Source organism: Cryptomeria japonica, chromosome 6 (assembly GCF_030272615.1).
Source record: "Cryptomeria japonica chromosome 6, Sugi_1.0, whole genome shotgun sequence".
Lineage (NCBI taxonomy): Eukaryota > Viridiplantae > Streptophyta > Pinopsida > Cupressales > Cupressaceae > Cryptomeria > Cryptomeria japonica.
Window position 1 is genome coordinate 600,903,515 of NC_081410.1, and position 22,025 is coordinate 600,925,539.

The 22,025-nt window shown below is 37.3% G+C and overlaps 1 protein-coding gene across 1 annotated transcript in view; it reads left to right on the forward strand.

Annotated features, from left to right (window-relative positions):
- The first annotated feature begins 15,343 nt into the window (after positions 1 to 15,343).
- The window catches only part of LOC131036233 (uncharacterized), a 36,230-nt gene continuing 29,548 nt past the window's right edge, over positions 15,344 to 22,025 (forward strand). The window contains exons 1-2 of the mRNA XM_057968079.1: positions 15,344 to 15,737; positions 16,097 to 16,437. Of these exons, the coding sequence (XP_057824062.1) occupies positions 15,344 to 15,737; positions 16,097 to 16,437 (735 nt within the window). The remainder of the gene's footprint in view (positions 15,738 to 16,096; positions 16,438 to 22,025) is intronic.

The window sequence follows — 22,025 nt, forward strand, 5'->3', positions numbered from 1 at the left end:
AGATTCATCTCCCTCATTATTTTTAATCTTGTGCATATTTTCAGATTGGTTACTTTCAATCATATCTATCCATTCTTTAATAGATTCAACACATTCTTCTCTAAAGGCAGTAGACCAATTAACTGAGTGAGGCTCATAAAGCTCTAAGAATATCTCAATTAAAACAGACTCAGGGGGTCTATTATCAGTTGAAAGCTCATTCAATGCAGCTAAAAATCTTTCATAGAACACATATGATGATTCTCCTTTACTTCTTAGCCCTACTTTCCCTTTTAACAACCAGACAAATCTCTCTTGGATCATTTGAAGACATTTTTCAATTTCTATATTGATCTCTTTCAAATTTGACAAAGGATTAATGGATCTAGGAACTACATCTAGATCCATTAGGTTTCATAGTAGTCACCGAACCATTATCATGACCATGTACCTTACTGCTTTTTTTTTAAATCTTTTCAAAAACCTTGTAGTCACTAATTTCAGAACTGCATACTTCTTTGATCATATAACTGAAATTTGTTTCAAAAACATGAAGTATGCATACTGCAAATTTCTTTTACTTTTAATGGTGACTTTTTCACCTCATAAGGAACATGAATTGTCTCATTAATACTTTGAGGAATACCTGGAGTAAATTTGTTGCTACTCTTCACTGCACTTCTGACTGGAAATTTGAAGAACTCCTCCAAATCTAAGGTTCGTTCTTACAGAGTCGCCACCTCCCTGAAGAGGAATAAATTCTAAACACTGGTCTTCACTCTGAAACACTTTCAGATTTCTGGGTCTCACACACATAGCAGAGTCACATAATATTTTTCAAATGTCTTAGCAACAAGAATTTCCAGGGTAAACACTTCCAAATTTGAAAATGACTTTCAGATTTGTACACTTCTAAGACTCTTACCCAAATGAATTTTAGCTAGACTCATGGGTTTGACTGCAATCAACAAGGTTACTAGAACTTTTCTCAGCCTTACTAAATAATGCAATTATAAAACATTGTTACATCCCCAGCAGAGTCGCCATTTTTGTTGTTCACCAAAAGTGATAACCCAAGACACCTATAAATCTATCTATGAGATAGCCAATCTCAATCAATGAAACACTTCAGGGCTGGGACAACATAACATAGGATCCTAATGATCCTCCTGCACTTTAGGTTCTACTAGACCTAGGGGGGGACACCCTTTTGATGCATTGAATACAACAATCACAAACATAAGACTGCATCAACAATGAGCAGACAAACCATTCCACAAGCTCACCAAATTAGGTAATAGGTACAGATGGGCTGGATCTTAGACAAATAATAGGTGAAATAGAGCTTTGGAAGGATAGAACATTAACCCCTAAACATAAAGGGAAATAGATTTATCTTTTAAAATGTATATCTAAGACCATTCCCAAATCTGTCAAAGACTAGTGCCTTGTTCATTGGGCAACAGAGTCACTCACAGAACTACAAATATGAATCATAGATGCATGTTTGTTTTCCTTAAACAAAATATTCATGCATCAATACCTTATATTAATGCACTATTTGATTCATTCACAAATTCATCAGATCTGGATACATATTTCATTATTTATGACTGACTATAGAATTTAAACTCTTCATTGAAGAATGCCTACAAACAATCATACAATCTCCTTGAGATGACAAATTTCATCCTCCTTGAGGATTGAATTCATAATAATAATAAAAAACATATCACAGAGACAATCTTGTGGGAAATTACTCATGCCTGACACAAGTAAGACCTGCAATTAAAACCATATTTACAATAGTGCACTGCAATCTCTATACCCTGAAACCAAACAGAAGCATTTACAAACTTGGGTCAAGATCTTCAGAAAATGGAAGCCATCAAATCTGGAGCATTTTCCAAATTTCTGGAACCCTTACAATTGAGAAGAATTCAGAATAAAAAGAGGAGGGAAGAAAATCAAATCTGCAACTGAATTGCCAAGTGTCTGCTCTCTCACTGAATTTTGTTCCCATGGAAATTGCGTCCAAAATATCCCACATTTGTCAAAATTAACCTCATAATTAGATTCCTCGCTCCGAGAGCTTTCTGGCAATATATAATACTTTATATTTTGGCCAAAATTTAGACCCTGGGCGAATTAATTCCCATTTGTGCTCAGTCATTTAAATATTTCGAATTTTAATATAGTCAGAACTATATCATTTATTCATTTTAATTTTGATTTTTGCCTCCATTTGTGCTCTGACGCCTTGCCACGTGGCGGCCTCTGATTGGTCGATGGGGTTGATCGGATGCCACCTGGGATGACACCTCATAACTGCCATGTCATCTGCTTCATCACTGCCACGTCATCGCCACTAGACTGCCACCTGTGCGCCAACTGTGTGCCACCTCATCGGGACCTGCCTGCTGGACTGCCACCTATCACGACACGTGGACGGCTCTCGTTCACTTTCGCTATTTCGCAGGGTGTAACTCGTGAGCATCTTCCTTTCGCGAAATAGCGCGCACTGTTGATCCATCTCAAACTTGTTCAATCGTTAAGCCAACCTTTCTCTGCAAAATTTTGCCTACCTGCCTCGGGAAGCGTGCCTACATGGGGTCCACCTAGTCGCCATCCAATCAACTCCTCCGTTGCCTCGAGATCTGTGCTCGCATGTGGGCCCACCTTGGGCGCCATCAAGCACCATCCGTGAAAAGCCTTTATGGCATAGACATATTATTACTATGCATTTTTGGTTATAAATACCAGAAAATACCACTTCCCAGCCAATGTGGGATAAAGTGATTTGCCTATAGTTGCACTTTTGGAGCTCTTTTCTGAGACTTTCATGGTGATTTCTTCTAAATTGGAAACTTTTTCAACTCCATTCCATCTTCAACGCTTTTACTGTCCATACTGTTGTTGAATACATTGGTTTTAAAACTGAAACTATTTCATATTGCCTCTTCTCCAAACGCTACACAAGGGGGGGTTATGCATTTGCTGCTGTTTCAACTACTTCGCAAACTTCATGTGGGAGGAGAATTACTCCTGCTGATACACATGCTTTTAAAAAAAACTAAAACCCCCTTTCAACACCATGGTAGGGAGGACGGTGCAAGCAAAGTTCAATGCATTTGCTATTGTTTATTTGCTTAGTATTTCATTGCCGCCCTCCAAACTCCATGCAGGGAAGCCATTTCATTTGGTTTTAAAACTGTGATGTTCTCCCACTCTCCATGCAGGGACAAAACTGGTAATTGCACTTGGCTGAATGTTTTTTTTTTTTTAATGCCCTTTCATTGTAGGGAAGCTGCTGGCAAAGGAGACTGGGCTCTGCACCACGTTGGGGAAAGAGGACATTTGCAAATTGCATTTGATTCCATGCTTCACTTCCCATTTCATTTAGAAGGTTTATAAAGCTTCAAACATGCCACGTGAGATGGGAGGATCTGCCATTGCTATTTGCTTGAAAGATTTAATTAATTTTCTTCAATCACCACTCCATGCAAAGGGAGAGTGCTGCCAATGTGGACTTGCCATTTGCATTTACTTCAAAGTTTATGCATTTTCTGAACTTTGAAAACCCCCATGTTGGACAAGGGAGGAGGCACGAGCTACTAGTATTTTCATTTGATAGAGTCTGAAAACCCCCACATAGCATTTGCTGAAAGTCTCTGTAGTCTACTCACCTTGCTACAGCAGAGAGGAATTATGGTTAAGAGATTGCTTGGAGGCTTCATTGTGCTGCTCCCACATGGAGGGATTTGCTTGGCAATTGAAACTTGATATCACATTTGCTTTGTTTGGAGCTGCTCACACATTTGCCAATATGAATGTTATTGAAGTTTTTTAAAAAAAACTTTACCATACTCCACTCCACGGCTGCCAAGTGCATTTGCATCAAAACATGTCAGCTCTATTTAATTTGAAAACCTTTCAATTTTCCACATACCAATTTGCATTTGGTATTGGAGTTTCTCTTCTCTCTCACTGTCTGACTGGCGAATTCAAATTGATACAATATGGATACACATATATTGTCAGGAGAAAAGAACATTTCACCATTAAAATTAAAGCACAGGCATGAGCCATGTCGGGCCCCAAAGTGGGTCCGACTAAATTTTTTTTTGTTTTCAAGCTACTGGCCTTTGAAATATCTTCACAGACCTCAAACATACCTCTGGGAATGATTGGCATCATTTTCGGATCATTAATCCATATTTTACAACCTTCAGGCAATTACGCCACAATTTTCGCATTTAATCGCGAAGACGTAATTTTCAAACCTGTCAAAACACCTTTCTGGAGCTCACCATTTGATAGGAATGTACTTTGATATACAAGGATGACATCTACCAAATGGTTTCTCAAGAGGAGTCCTGAGCGAAGAGATATTAATTTCCGAAAATGGCCAACTGGCTTTGTCGACATTGCGGACCTAATGAAGTCAATGTTCTGGCAATACATGATGCCTTTCTCAAAAATATCAAACGACCTTCGTGGGTCCTCAAATTTAAAACATAGGTACCTTAAAGTACATATTAAATCTTTGAATTCTTAGTTTGATCACCAGACTGACAGGATGCAAATGGCGCGCTCACCAAAACGGCTACATTAACTGACATAACACTGGAGTGCGGATAATTGAATTTGATGGCAAAATGAGCTCTTTTGAAAACCGATCAAACGGATTGGTAGAGCCTTGAAATTTGAAACGTAGCTCACCATTTATACCAACATTAGCCCGGAACAAACATTCTGACATGACGCTCACCAGGACATTTTTACACTTGTGCAAACATCACAAACTACAAACGGATTGAGCTTTGAAAACTGAGCAAACGGATTCATAAGGACTTGAAATTTTCCATGTTGACTCACATTTATGCATAAAATTCAATCCATTTTGAAATTATTCATGATAATAAACATGCAAAAAGATATAAACACCCAAAGTAGGCTACTTAATAAAATCTGCACTTGTGCCTAGAATGCACTTTTAGCTCACCCCTCGAAATGAGTACCTAGTAAACTTATCCAAACTGAATTCTGAAAGTTGCACATCACTGCATAGGCCAAATGAAAGGTGTGGGACATGAATCCCTAGTCTTACCCTCTGAAGATCAACCGGCTCCATTTTACCCCCTTGCTAACTAGGCCATTCAAACTGACTTATTTTAATCATTTGGAAATGCAGGGCAAAATTTTGAAATGGGCCTATAAACTTGACTCAGTTTTAAATACTCCCAACAGGACCGGAGCTCATTAAGCTTCTTCACCAGGGCAATGTTGAGAGCCTTTTGATGCTCTTTCTTGGCATTTGCCTCTACTACCTCTTCTAGGCTCTACACCTGATCATCCACTACTGTGCATAGGAGCTTCAATTGTGCTAATGATGAATCAGCATTGGGGAGGTTTGTGTCGAGTAACAAACTGGTAAGAATGTCCACCACAGCTTGGATCACATCTTCCTCATTCTTCCTCCTTAACACTTCAAGGCATTTTTGAGCAACCTTAATGCTCTGTAGTAGCTCCATTTCATTTGTAGACTGGAGGTCAATAGGACTAGTGAGGTCAGCCGGTTTGGCTTGAATACTAGTTGCCTTTGGAGTCTCCATCTGTGTGCTCTTTACCGCTTCTACTTCATTGTCCTCCTCTGCCTTCTTCTTCTCCACTTCTTTTCTCTTTTCCTCTTCCTTATCCTCCTCTACCTTCTTCTTCTCTACTTCCTTCCTCTTCTCCTCTTCCTTTTCTTCCTCTGCCTTCTTCCTCTCTGCTTCCTTCTTCTTTTCTGCTTCGTTTCTCTTCTCCTCTTCCTTTCTCTTCTCCTCTTCCTTTCTCTTCTTCTCATCCTCTTTTCTCTTTTCTTCTTGTTTCCGTTTCTCCTCATCTTCTTCCTTTTTCTTCTTCTCTACTTGTTTCTTTGCTACCTCTTCCCATTTGTCCACAGCTTGCTTTTCAACCTATTCATCCTGCTTCTCTTGTCCTATTGCTTTAGATGGGGTGTCCTGTGCAACATCTTCTACATCCAAAGCATCGACATCAACAGTGTCTGTAGGTTCAACAACCAGGTTTCCTTCAGTATCAAACACTTCATCTGGTTTTGTTATTGCCAATTCTTGCTCAGCCTTCCTGTTGGCTTCAGCCACTCGATGCATCTTAAGAGCTTCTTGAGCAAGAGTGTGTGTATTCTTGATCACTTCTTGACCCATTCTTTCTAGTAACAGGAGTCTTCTTCTTCTCATGAAGAAGAGGCCTTTGTATTTATTCATAACTTTGAAAAGTTTTGAATTTGATACATCAGGAAAATGTTGAGCAAAATTTTACTCTCTCATTTCCTATTCCTTTTCTATGGAAATGTGCCATTTATTGTCTAAGGAGTTATACAAAGAATCCAGTGTCTCAGATCTATTTTCTGAAGGCGACCAGTCATTAACACATAAATACTTAATGATTTCTTGTTCAACTGCTTCCTTTTCATCATCATTGAAATCATCAAAACAATCAATCAAATCATTCAACACTTTTCTCCTAATATTTTTTATAGTTCTTTAACAATGTGTCAAAGGTTTGTAAGAAGAAATGTCAATATTTATCAGTGCTGATGATGCCAGTTCATTCTTTGTCTTTTTCTTTGCTTGTCTTGTCTTCTTGGGTTTTTCCTCAAACACAATTTCTTCTGAGTCTGGTGAGTTATTCCTTGTCTTCCTCTTCCTCTTGAAGACTTTAGCAAGTGCCACTTCCGGTTTCTTCTTTGCAGGTGACCTCTTGGTCACTTTGGGACTAGCTGCAGTAACCGGTGCTGATGCCAAAGGCACTGCTTTTCCTTTCTTTTCAGAAGGTTCTACAACCGGTGCAACCCTTTCCAAATAGGTGCTGGTTCTCTTTGCCTTAGGATCAAGAGGTGAGGCGATTAGGGTAGAAGCATACCCGTCCAGCATATCATACATCACCTCATAGCCCATAGGCTCTACTTCTTCCTGTCTAGGCTCAACGGCCTCCATTATGCATTCATCCACATTGATGATAAAGCAAATATCCTCTTCATATTTCTTGACAATGTCAATGGATATCCTCATCCTCGGACTCATATTGCTTTTGAACTCATCAAAGTACTTGTTCAGAACTTCAGGGTAGCTGGTTCCAACTGCTTGCAGGCTTTCTTTGATCTGCTTGGTAACCGGTTGGTCCGCAGACCACTGAATATCTCCCACTTTGGGGAAGTAACATTGGAAGTAGAAAAATAGTCCTACTAGTAGTTGTCCAAACTTGAATTTTAATGCATTATCCTGTTTGATTGATTTAAGATTCAATAGGAGTTGCCTTTGCATACCGGTGCAGAGGTCAAATGATGTATCTTTCTTGATCATCCAGTAAGTAGCATTTACTGCTGCAGTAGATACAAATTTAATTCTGCTGGCATGGAACGTTCGATATCCAATCATCATGCATGCATATTTTAGGAGGTCATCCTTGATGGAATTAACAGTCATTCCTCGTGAGTCGCTCACTAAACTGTGAGCTTGGTCATTTCAGTCTTGATGATCTTCCTCAGGGCTGGCACTTCACCGATGTTGTAGAAACCAGTGATGGCATGAACAACTTGTGGTGTGGTATCATGCATTCTCTCCAGGTATATCTTGTCACCATGAACTCTTCTCAGAATGATTCTAATGTGGTCATCTATGAAATCCTCTAGGAAGTAAACCACATTGTGAAGTTTCTTCTTCTCCAAAATGCTATACTCTAGTTTGATCATTTTATCTTTCCTACAGAATAGACCTAGCTGCAAGTGGATTGCTAGAGACCCTAGGTCTTCATTTTTATAGTCTATATAATCAGATATTCCTTCTTCCACTATTACTCCAGCAGGAACTTGTGACAGGGCATTGTATTTGGACTCGCGTTGAATGAAGCTTACTGAATCGTAGATGCACTAGAGCTAGTATGAGATATGGAAGCCATGATAAGGATAGAAAACATGAGAAGTACCTTCCAGAAATCAAGAATTTAGGGCTTTCAGATTCTACTTCACCTCACACTTCATCAGTTGTAGAATCACTGCTTTGCGTTCTTCTCTTGACCATTTGCAATTTGCTTCTGAATCTCCTTCAAGGTTTCTAAATTTCTTCAAATCGTAGCACAAATCAATTTTTCATTGCTCTGCACTTGAAAACCTTCTTTGCTCAAAAAATGATAGTGAGAAATGATTTGAAAATTCCTTTTAAGCATATTCCTCACCAACTGTAATTAATGCTCCACCATTACGGTGTAAACCCTAATTTGCCTTTTATCGTTTCGGTCTTCTGCCAAATGACATGTATCGCATACTAGTTAAGGCCTTTTACTAGTGTAAACCGGGGGTTCTTAGTGTTTCACCGTTTGCTCCCCCCAAGCTTTTGATGCTTAGTTTTCTGGTTCAGTTATTTCCACACTAGGTGCAGAAACCGGTTCTTCTTGCAATGTTGCTAGTTTCTTCTTCCAGGTTTTGTTCATATCTGCTTGAACAATGTCAATATCAATCTTTCCTTGCAGAGTGACTGGTATAACATCCGATATACTCTTTCTACTTTTGCAGAATCTCACAATGTGACCTTGTTTGTTGCAATGATAGCAGACCATTCTAGGTGCTCTCCAAGGTCCATTATTCATGTTACCATTCTTCCTCCTGCATGTTGCAGCAGTGTGACCATGACCATGACAGATCATATAGTTTTCTCTCCAACCGGTTGCCACTTGATAGCCACCACTTCTTGACTGATGATTAAAGGTATTAAACCGATAGTGATTCAGGTTCACAAAAGGTTCCAGACCAACTCCTTGAGTCCTCTGAGGATATCTTCCAACGTTGTTCATAATAGACCTGCATTTAGATGCTCCATGCCAAAACTTGTTGCATGCATAACAGTTACCATTGGATCTATAGGATCTAGGCTTATCATTTAGAAAATAAGGAAAATTATTGTATGCCTTACTCCTACACACACTGGCAGTATGTCCTTTAAGACAGTTAAAGCAAACAGGTTTAAACTTTTGCTTACCTTTATCCTTTGATGTCAGTTGTTTCTTCAATGCTCTAGCATTTTTACCAGAGGTCTCACCTTCCTCTTGACTAGAATAACCTAGTCCATCAGTATTCTTGACAGGTTTGGCAGATTCAAGCTTTTGCTCTAGCTTAACAGAACTCTTGTTGAACTTAGCAAGTATTTCCTTTGACTCAGAGAGTTCTTTGGAAATAGCAGCATTTGTTTCCATTAGATTTGCATTCTCAGAGATGGTCATGTTTAGTTCTCCTTGCATGTCTTCCTTTTCCACTTTTCTCACATGGAGTTGAGCAGTTAGGGCACTGATCTCTTGCTTCAGCTTGGAAATTTCATGATCTTTGTCTTTTATTAGATCTTCAACTTTCCTCTAGTTCCCAAGCTCTTGGCACATTCAGATAGTTAGTCCTTCCAACTACTTTCTTAGATTGGAATTGGATTCATTCAACTTTTCTACTTCTTGGAATAGGGCTTCCATGTCCGCTTCATCAGAAGAACTATTTTTTAGATAGCTCCATCAGCTTTTCAGCATGTTCTCTCCTTTTTGCTTGAGAGGCCTTATATTTGACCATAAGATCATCATAGGCTTGCTCAGACTGAGTGAACCAATAAGCAAGTTCCCTCATAGTGTATTCCCCCATATCTCTTTCGAAATGGTTAGACTTATAGAAAGGTAGGCTTTGATACCAATTGATGAATACTAAGAGTGTGGGGGTGAATTAGTATGCCAAAAATCAATGTACTTAAACACTTTGCTAGACTAATAGTAAACTAGTAAAACAGTTTAGTAGATAGACTGGTTAGCACACATGCAAACCAAATAGAAAATAATGCATTCACCCATAGAATCACAAACACCATAACACAAGAGATTTTGACGTGGAAACCCAAATGGAAAAAAACATGGTGAGATAGAACTCACAAGTAACTATCTGCTGAATAGGAATCAGACCAGTTAAGGTCGGTCTGGTTAAGGTCATACAATGTTCTTTATTAGAATAGATCCTGTTAGGAATCTCAATATCTGTTAGGAGATAAGTTTGATTAAAGACTACCTTACTAGAGGATTTTAGATCCATAGATGTGAACCACCTTGTTAGAGGATTTACAAAAGGCTTTTGGGCCTACCGAGTTAAGGGCTTCAGACTTGTTGAAGATGTGAGTAATCAATGAGTGATCTAGCAAATAGCACAGATTGCTTGGTTAGATCCTTGATAGCTCATTCCTAATGCATTCTAGCATTACTTCAGTCTTCAACACATTCACACTCTCTCTAACTCATCAACCACCTTAAACCATAGCAACAACCTAAAACCCTAGACATGATGTCCTTATATAGGAATCTGATTTCATGTCGGTCCAATAGGAATACAATACAATTTCCTAGGTTTAATGCATCTACACATATCTGGTAACATGACACAAAAAGCACCATTGAAGTGTCGGCACCATCAAACAATCGGTGGATGGTAACTCATCACAGAGTATTACCGATTCATACAAAATACCGGTTTAAGCAAAATACCGGTTGGCAGTTTGACAAAATGAAGACTAGGAAATATGTGTTCTACCGCTTTGATCCTTCATATCGCTTGAGATCCTCAAACCGCTTGGGGTCAACATACCGCTTCAGATTGGTAAACACTTTTTGCAAAATACCAATAGTCTAAGTACTATAATGCATCATACCTATTGGAAACAATTTCTAGTTGAACATAAATCATACATATAAAAATGATCTCAATGCAAGTGTGTGTCCATCAATGACAATCACAACATAATCATCAAAAATGCCAACAAACTTTACATCAGACTTGCTCCCCCAAAGGAGTAGTCTACACCTTCATCAATCCTTAGTGAAAAATAAACATGAAATCCACAAGATTGATGGACCTCCATCATTTTAGTTCTTCTGTTGTAGGGGTCTAACCCCTAGTTTACCTCTAATAAATTCAAAGGTAGCCTTCGGTAAGGGCTTAGTAAATATATCAGCCAACTGATCTTTACTCTTCACATATTCCATCTTCATCTCCTTTTCTTGAACTCTTACCCTTAGGAAGTGATACTTCAATTCAATGTACTTGGTTCTAGAATGAAGTACAAGATTATTAGAAATGTTGATTGCACTTGTATTATCACAATAGATAGCCACCAATTCTAACATATCTATCTTGAAGCCTTCTAGAACATGTCTCATCCATATTGCCTATGTGTAATTCATGGATGCCGCTACATACTCAGCTTCAGTTATAGATTGAGAAACACAAGTTTGTTTCTTTCTCATCCATGCCACTAATCTTCCTCCAAGTAGAAAAGCTCCACCGATTGTTGTTTTCTGATTATCCACATTACCTGCCCAATCAACATTAGTTAAGACATCCAAAATAAAATCAACTTTATAAGGATACCATAAACTATTGGTATTTTGATGATGTTTAGTTGTGATTGTCATTGATGGACACACACTTATTTGATGAATGTATTATTCTCAACGGGTAACTGTTCTAACCGATATTGTATGAATAGTCTTTATTTGATTGAAGACTATCAGTGTTTTAAAGGAGAAGCTTACCGGTCCAGTGGTATGAAGACCTCAACCAGAACAGAGACCCCGAGCGACAGTCAATCTTTTGATCAAATCGACTATGATCAAGTTTTCCAGTCTTCACCTATTAAGTGGTGATTGGTATATGTAATTAACCGATAAATATATATATATATATATATATATATATATATATATATATATCTATATATATGTAATGTGTGATGAGTTATCATCCACTGATACTTTAGCGATGTTTCTATGTCATGTTACCAAATGTGTCTAGATGCATTGTACCTAGGAAATTGTAATATAATCCTATTGGACCGTCATGAAATCAAGTTCCTATTTAAGGACATCATTTCTAGGGTTTTAAGTAGAGAATAGAAGTATTTAAGTGTGAATCTTTTGAGATAAAAGGTATCTCATGATTGAGATTGAAGAGTGCAAAGCATAGAAGACTGAAGTAATGCTTGAATGCATTAACAAGGAGTTATCAGGGATCTAATCAAGCATTCTATGCTACAATCTAGATCACTCACTTGTTGATTACTAATATCTTTGACAAGTTTGAAACCCTTAACTGGGTAGGCCTAGCCAAGAATATTGTAAATCCTCTAACAAGGTGGTTCACATTTGTCGATCTAAAATCCTTTAACAGGGTAGTCTTTGACAAGACTTATCTCCTAACAAAGATCTGGATTCCTAACAGGATCTGCTCTGGTGAAGAACATTGTAAGAACTTAATCGGTCTGACTTTAACTGGTCCAATTACTATTTTGCAGATAGTTGACTTGTGAGCTTTACTCACCATGGTTTTTCCCATTTGGGTTTCCATGTCAAAATATCTTGTGTTATGGTGATTGTGATTTTATGGGTGAATGCTTTATTTGTTATTTGGTTTGTTTATGTTTTAACCACTTTACTGGTTAAGCTACTACACCGGTCTGCTGGAAAATTGTTTAAGAGTTTGGTTAAGTTTTTAGGTATAATAATTCACCCCCCCTCTTCGTATTCATCAATTGGTATCAGAGCCAACCTTTCCATAAGTCTAACCATCTAAAAGGAGCTATGGGAGAATATAGTATGAGGGAACTCACTCACCGTTTGGCTGAATCTGAGAAAGCCTATGATGAACTCAAGATCAAGTTTAAATCCTCTTTAGCCAAGAGAAGAGAGCTTGCTGAGCAGTTGATAGAACTTACTGAAAATAGCTCCTTTGATGAAGTAGACATGGATGCCCTAGTTGGAGAAGTGGAGAAACTAAATGAATCCAAAACTAACCTAAGGAGGGAGTTAGAAGGACTAATTATCAGGATGATTCAGGAACTGGAAAATAGGAGAAAAGCTGAAGATCTGGTAAAGGACAAGGAGCATGAGATCTTTAAATTACAGCAAGAAGTTGGCACCATTACCGCCTATCTGTAGGAGGGTAAAGAAGAGAAAGAAGAAATGCAAGCTGAACTAAATGCAAGTATCTCTCAAAATGAAACCTTAGTGAAGACCAATGATGCTCTTTCCAAGGAACTTATTGAGACCAAAGAAATACTTGCTAAGTTCAATCGGAGTGCTGTCAAGTTAGAACAAAAACTAGAATCAGTAAAACCATCAAAGGATACCACTGGACTTGGTTTCTCTAAATACGAGGAAGGTGAGACCTCTAGAACCAAGAGTGATGCATTGAATAAATAATTAGCACCTAAGGACAACAATGGAAGTAAAGGTAAGAAAAAGTTTAAACATGTATGCTTCAACTGTCTTAAGGAAGGACATACTACAAATGTATCTAGGAGCAAGCCTTACAATAATTTTCCTTATTTTCAAAATAATGTGGCTAGACCTAGTAGATTTAATGGTCACTGTTATGCATGTAGCAAGTTTGGGCATAGATCTTTTGAGTGCAAGTTAGTTATCAACAACTCTGGAAATAATCCACCAAGATCCAATGGAGCCACCCATAAACCTCTTATAAACCAGAACCCAAACTAGTACAGAACCCATGACCACCAGTCCAATTGTTGTGAAGCAGAAACTAGTTGGAGAGAAACCTGTCTAATCTATCATGGTAGCGATCACACTGCTGCAACATGCATAAGGAAGAATGGAAATGTGAATAATGGACCATGGAGAACACCTGGAATGGTATGCTATCACTACAACAAACTAGGACATACCACCAGAGCATGTAGACTGAGAAAGAATCTATCGGGAAACATACTGATCAAAACTGAAGGGAAGATTGATATTGAAACCGTTCAAGCGGATATGGAAAAAACTTGGAAAAATAAATCTGAGGTGAAGTCACATGACAAACCAATTTCCGCACCAAGTGTGGAAATCTTTGAATCAATAAACTGAGCTTCAAAAAGCTTAGGGGGAGCATATCGGTATAATATTTAGAAACCCCCAGAGTATATCGGTAAGGCACTTTTATTGATAGTTGTTACCTGTCAACAGACAAAAGAATTGAAGCGGTAAAAAGTAAAATTAGGGTTTGAACCCTAATAAGTGATGCATTTATTATGGTAGGTGGGAGAAAGTTTAAAAGTGACTTTTGTCATCATTTCTACTTACCTAGCTATCGAGAAACTTCATTTAAGTTGAGTAGCGCAACCAGAGCATTTCATCTTACATTCAAAAGAATTCAAAAATAAATCTTGCTCAAATCTTGCAACTGTTTCATACTATCAGTGTGAAAGTCAGAGTGGTAATCAAGCATCTAGAGAAGTGTGTTTTTCATGTCATCAACAAACCCTAAAGCTCAGAGAATAAACATATTTCTCTTTGAAACATTCTTATCATTTGGAATGAGTTTAGTATTGCATCTACATCAGATGTCACCTCTAGTTCTACTGAACCCAAGGACACACCTGAGCTTCTTAAGATGAGGTACAATGCCCTATCCCAAATTCCCATCGGAGTCATTATTGAAGGAGATGTTACAGGATATATTGATTGTAAACTAGAAGACCTAGGGTCCCTAGTAATTCACTCCCAGCTGAGTCTGTTCTATGGAAATGATAAAAAGATTAAACCTGAATATAGCATAATAGAGAAGAAGAAATTTCACAATACAGTTTACTTTCTTGAAGATTTTACCGAGGAACACATCAGGATTATCCTTAGTAGGGTTCATGGTGACAAAATGTACCTTGAAGGAACACATGACATTACACTTGAGGAAATTCATGCCGTGACCAGATTCTACAATATTGGGGAAGTGCTCATTCTTCAGAAAATCCCTAAAATGAAAGTAACGGAGCTCACCGGTTTAGTAAGTGATCAACGAGCAATGATTGTCAATACCATTAAAGATGATTTAGTGAAATATGCATGTATGGTAATAGGGTACAAAATATTTTATCCTAGTAGAATAAATTTTGTTCCTTTAGCTGCGGTGCATGCCGCTTACAGGATGATGAAGGATGATGCAGAATGTGATCTATGTACATGTATGAAGAATCAATTCTTAGAGAACCTGAAGTCGATCAAATCAGATAAAACTCAAAGGTTCAAGTTTGGTCAATTACTAATTGGTTTATTCTTCTACTTTCAAAGATACTTTCCTGGAGTCAGTGATGTTGAATGGTCAACTGATCTACCGATTACCAGACAAATAAAGGAGAGTCTGCAAGCAATCAAAACTAGATATCCATAGACCTTGAACAAATACTTTGGTGAATTCAAACTAAAAATGAACCAGAGAATGAGAATATCTGGTGATTTATTTAAAGAATATGAAGATGACATCTATTTCACCATCAAAACAGATGAATACATAATGGAAGCAGTTGAACCAAGAAAAGATATAGTTCGGCCTATGGCCTATGAGGTGGTAAATGATATATTGATAGGATACACCTCAACCCTAATAGCCTCACCACTGGATCCCAAAAAGAAGAGGAGAGGTACTTATTTAGAGAGAATCAAATCTAGTGAGAAACCAAAGGAGATAAAAGGTAAAGCAGCACCATCAGCATCGACACTGGTTACATCTACTACTAAACCCAAAGTGACCAAAAGGTCACCTGCTAAAAAGAAACCGGAGGCTATTCCGACAAAGGTGTTCAAATGGACATGGAAAACTAGGAATCACTCACCAGATCCTGAAGACTCTAAGTCAAAGGTAGAAGTAAAGAAGACAAGGCAATCTACCAAGAGAGTGAAGTCAATCGGTAATGTACCTACAATTTCTGCACCGATAAACTTAGATATTTTTTCTTACAAGCCTATGACACATTGTTAAAGAACCATAAAGAATATTAGAAGAAAATTCCTTGATGATTTAAAGGATTATTTTGATGATTTCAATGATAATGAAAAGGAGGAGGTTGAACAAGAACTCATTAAATATCTATGCATAAATGATTTGTCACCTTCTAAGATCAAATCTGTTACATCCAAATCCTTGTATGATTCTTTGGACAACAAATGGCACATTGCTATTGACAAGGAGCAAGACATCAGAGAGAAAAGTTTTGCTCAATATTTTCCAGATGTCTCTAATTCTGAATTGTTTGAACTCATTGATAAGAGCAAAAGCATTTTCTTCATGCAAAAAGAATACTTGTGCTACTCGAAGGCAAATTTTCTGAAGTGGAACAAGACACCCATTTGAAGGTGAAAACTTTTGTTGACATGCAAAGAGTACAAGAAGCTAATCGGTTGGTTGAACAAGAGCCTGATCTATCCACAACCAAACCCAATGAAGTCTTTGACAGTATGGGTGAAATAATAGTAGAACAAAATGATCCCATTGATGTTGATGCACTAGAAATAGAAGATATCACTCCAGATAAGGAGCAAGCTGAAACTAAAAGATTAGAGAAAGAAAAGGCAGAGAAAGCAAAAAATGAGAAACTTGAAAAAGAGAAAGTAGAAAAAGAAAAACAAGAGAAAGAACAAGCGAAGAAAGCGCAATAGGAAAAGAAGAAAATGGAAGAAGAGGAAAAGAAGAAAAAGGAGGAAGAAGAGAAGAAAAGAAAGGAAGAAGATGAGAAAAAGGAAAAGGAAGAAGAAGAAAAGAGGAAAGAAATAGAGAAGAAGAACGAAAAGGAGAAACATAGAGAAGAAGAGAGAAAGAACCAAGAGGAGAAGGCTATCAAGCTAGCGCAAGAAAGAGATGAAGAGGAGAAGCGAAGACAAGAAGAGGTCAAATCCAAAGAAGGAGAATAGATTCCTAAGGCCCCTAGAGATCAAGCCAAGCAGATTGATCCCACCAGTTCCGCTGACTTGACTCTTGTTTGTTTGACCCAGTCGGCTGATGAAACTGAGCTACTATGAAGCATTCACTTAGCGCAGGAAAGATTGGAAGAACTAAGGAAAAAGAAAGAACATGATGTCATTCAATTTTCCATTGACACCCTTTCCAATCTAATCCCTGGTACTAATCTCCCCAGTACCGAGTCCTCACTAGCTAAGCTCAAACTACTCTACACAGTAGTCAATGACCAGGTATAATGTTTGGAAGATGTTGCCTAGGCCACTGCAAATAAGAGCCATGAAAAGGCACTCACAATTACCTTAATACAACACATGAATAACAACTGGGTAAAACTAGTTAAACAGAAAGATAATATAAGATCAGCTATGGGTGAAGGTAACCTACTCTTAAGAAAAATCTATCAACCTCACCTGTTCTATGAAGATGATCTGAAGTAGAAGACCCTATTACAAACTGAGTTGCAGAAATACATCAGCAATTTCAACCTGCCCTATTATCTATTCACAGCCTATGGACACTCTATTCATCATTATCAGTATCAAATTGCCAAGCCTGACTCAGAAATGTGCAATCGGACTCAAGATTTGTAGGTGCTTTAGTTTCTCTTATTGCCTAAATTGCAGGTACTTCATAAATGCTTTCTGAACCTAGAAGATATCACTGTGACATAGGAGCTGAGCACCATATATGCGATGGAAGAACTAGCCTTCCAAATGAAGATCGAGAGTGAAATTGCTGCCTCACTTCTTGACTCATGGTCTTTCGATATGAAGGACTTTCTGCAAAACTTTAAATCTCTTTTTGAGAAATTTTATTCCTTGTTGTCATAAACACATACTCTATTTTCATGTTATACAAACTGGCAATATTTTGTATTTGCTTTGTCATTGTTGGCAAAGGGGGTGTAGTGTATCTATTTTCAAATTTTGACAAGTATTTTTGCAAATGGAGTAGTGTATATGCTTAGGTGGAGTAATTCTGCTTATGACATTTTTTTTTGTTCAAAGCACTTAGATGTAAATTTTTTTTTCCTAAGTGTTGCCATCAATGCCAAAGGGGGAGATTATTGGTATTTTGATATTGTTTAGTTGTGATTGTCATTGATGGACACACACTTATTTTATGAATGTATTATTCTCAACCAGTAATTGTTCTAACCAGTATTGTATGAATAGTCTTTATTTGATTGAAGACTATCGATGTTTTAAAGGAGAAGCTTATCGGTCAAGTGGTATGAAGACCTCAAGCAGAATGGAGACCCCGAGTGACAGTCAATCTTTTGATCAGATCGACTATGATCAAGTTTTCCAGTCTTCACTTATTAAGCGGTGATTGGTATATGTAATTAATTGATATATATATATATATATATATATATATATATATATATATATAATGTGTGATGAGTTATCATCCAACGACACTTTAGCAGTGTTTCTGTGCCATGCTACCAAATGTGTCTAGATGCACTGTACCTAGGAAATTGTAATCTAATCCTATTGGACTGACATGAAATCAAGTTCCTATTTAAGGACATCATGTCTAGGGTTTTAAGTAGAGAATAGAAGTAGTTAAGTGCGAATATTTTGATATAAAAGGTATCTCGTGACTGAGATTGAAGAGTGCAAAGCATAGAAGACTGAAGTAATTCTTGAATGCATTAACAAGGTGTTATCAGGGATCTAATCAAGCATTCTGTGCTACTATCTAGATCACTCACTTCTTGATTACTAATATCTTCGACAAGTCTGAAACCCTTAACTGAGTAGGCCCAACCAAGCTTATTGTAAATCCTCTAACAAGGTGGTTCATAGTTGTGGATCTAAAATCCTTTAATAGGGTAGTCTTTGACAAGACTTATCTCCTAACATACATCTGGATTCCTAACAGGATCTGTTCTGGTGAAGAACATTGTAAGACCTTAACCGGTCTGGTTACTATTCTGCAGATAGTTGACTTGTGAGTTTTACTCACCGTGGTTTTTTCCATTTGGGTTTCCACGTCAAAATATCTTGTGTTATGGTGATTGTGCTTTTATGGGTGAATGCTTTATTTGCTATTTGGTTTGTTTATGTTTTAACCAGTTTACTGGTTAAGCTACTACAACAGTCTGCTAGAAAATTGTTTAAGAGTTTGGTTAAGTTTTTAGGTATACTAATTCACCCCCCCTCTCTTAGTATACATCATAAACCATAGTCTATTGTGCCTTTGAGATACCAAAAAATTCTCTTCATAGCCACCATATGACTCTTTTTAGGCTCTTTTAGAAATATAGCCACTAATCCAACATCATGAGAAATGTCTGGTCTAATATGGACAATATAGTGTAGCTTGCCAATCATAGATCTATACTATTTTTAAATAACATCAGGAGAATCATCTTCCCTTGACAACTTGCAACTAGTCACCATCGGTGTTCCTACCAGTTTGCAGTCTTCCATGTCAAAAGTCTTAAACACCTCTTGGATATACTCGATCTGACAAATAAAGATACCATGATCTAGTTGTTGAACCCATAAGACAATAAAGAGCTTAATTTTCATCGATTAGAGATATTTCAAATTCATTTTTCATTATATCAGCAAAGTCCATACACATATCATCATTTCCACCAAAAAATATGTCATCAACAAACACTTTTGCTATCAGCATCTTGTTTCCATCAGTCTTCAAATAAATATTTATGTCCTCACTAGTACATTGGAATCCAATCTTGATAAAATGTGCATGTAATCTCGCATACCATGCTCTCGGTGCCTGTTTAAGACCATATAGTTCTTTGTGCAATTTACACACCATGTCTTTATCATTGGTCAAGGAAAATCCATCCAATTGTTCAATGCACACTTCTTCTAGAATCCCATTTAGAAAGGATGACTTGATATCCATTTGGTAGACTTTGAATCCCTTATATATAGCAAATGCCAACAACATCCTTACACCTTCTAATCTAGCAATACGTGCAAATATTTCACCATAATCCTCACCTTCCTCTTGACCATACCCTTTGCAGACTAACTTGTTAGGCCCAATATGGAAAGCTAATGTACTGAGAGGGGAGGGGTGAATCAGTACTTCAAAAATTTTCTTCAATAATAACTTTACTGTTATGCATAAACCGAATAGTGCAGTAACATAATATAAAGCTAAAACAAATAGATAACAATCATACATGATTCACTCCATAACACATATATTTTGGTTATGCAAAAACTCTTGGTTAGAGAGAAAAACTGCAGTGGGGATGGCACCCACAACTTCAGTACTGCAATAATAAAGAGTGCTTGGTTAGAGCTACATGTTTAGCTATTTCTGATAGCTTACCTTGTTAGGAGTAACAAGATCTCTTAGATCTACCTTGCTAAAGGATTTTACAACACTTAAACTAAATTTTGTACCTGGTTAGAGGCTTTACAATTTATAGACTTGATTAGAGTCTTTTACCCTGTTAAAGGTTTCTCTTACAACTTCAAAATATTACAATAAATCATTACAAATATCTACAACTTTACATCTGGAATGTTATAGCAGATTCTATGTGCTCAAAATAAGATTACCTTGCTTATAGCATACCTTGGTAACCCATATAGTAACTCGGTAAACCCTTCTGTTTACTTTGTTCTTTGACTATTCTTTGAAAACCTTCTCGGTGACCTTTGTGTCTTTGTAACAGTCTTCTTACACTCATGCACACACCTTTTCAATTCTTCACTCATGCTGTATAAATAGATCTCTTATGTCAGTGATCCATTCATTACTTCGATCTTACAAACATGTTTTATCGAATGAATAACCATGTAAAATATTTCATTGGTTAGATGACCTCAAAATCATACACAATCTTTAAGTGCAATTTCCAATGTGATAATAGTTCTATGTGCCTTGATATTGTAACACGTTTTCATATGTATGTCTAGGTTCAATGAATCTGGTAACATGTTTCATTCGGTGTTTATCAACCTGGTGTGTCATCTTTGTTGATTGGTAGATATGGAATGATACTTGGTAGACAGCTCGATGTAAACTACACTCTGAGACTACTTTCTTTTGTAACCGACTGAACTGTGCATACCGACTGAATATTTTGATAGTAGTAACTAACTAGAGTATATAGAATAACTTTGAACATAAAACTAATGGCAACTTGATAAGTAGTAACAATCTCCCCTTTTGACATTAGTTGAGATGTTTGACAAAAACTACTTTCAAAGTTATAACTCAATGATCTATATACTTGCAAAATTTGACTATACTAACAATATATACAATAGTCAATGAAAATATACTCCCCTTATCGATATACTTGTACAAAACTCTGATTTTGTATGCTCGATGATCTGTTCTGCTTCTTTGCTTACTATTTTGTTTACTTCTCGGTTCACTACTCTTGGATACTCTGCTTACTCTACTTGGTATACTCCCCCTGTATACTATACTCCTTTTGTTTGATACTTGAATACTATATCACTCCCCCAATGTTGTATCACTCCTATTATTCCTCTAGTACTATATCACTCCCCCTTTTTAACAAACATCAAAACTTAATTACCATTCAGGGGTGGTAACTGGTCAAAAATGGATTTGTACTTGGTTCGTGCTTCGGTGAGAGCGACAGGGAGGGCATTCTTTACATTGTCCATTAAAGAATTATGCACTTGAATATCAGCCAATAATGATGTTAAGCCATCTAGAGTGCTTCCCTCTTGTGTAGTAGATAAGGAGGTGGCTCGGTTGATTTGTTCTTGGACGGATGAGAGATGAGGAAGGAATAATGTCTGAAGTGTCATTATGTCCATCCCAATCTTGTGGTCTTCATTTCTTAGGTCCAATTGTTAAGCCATGAGCTATTGTAGCTTTGTATAAAAATTCTGAATTGAATTTGGCTCTATGGTCAACTTATTTGAGAGATCGGTGATCTCTTTCTCAATTGCCTCTTATTTATTTTTTATGTATTTAATGAATAAAGAAAATGTGTAGAGTTTCTAAAATAAATAGAGAATATGCTTGAGTTGAGGAGTCAACTCAGCAATAAATTTGACAAGTTTAACTTTGCCAATAGCCATAGCTTTATGTACCTCTTCTATCATTTTTGCAGTGAGCTCTTTGTCTTTTAGCTTGCTCAGATATTCCAATGCATCTAGTCCAGATGTCTCTATCTTTGTTAGGAGTTCATCCAGTTGAATGTGGATGGCCACATCTGTTGACACTGACGCTTCAGGTAACATATCTATTAAGAGTG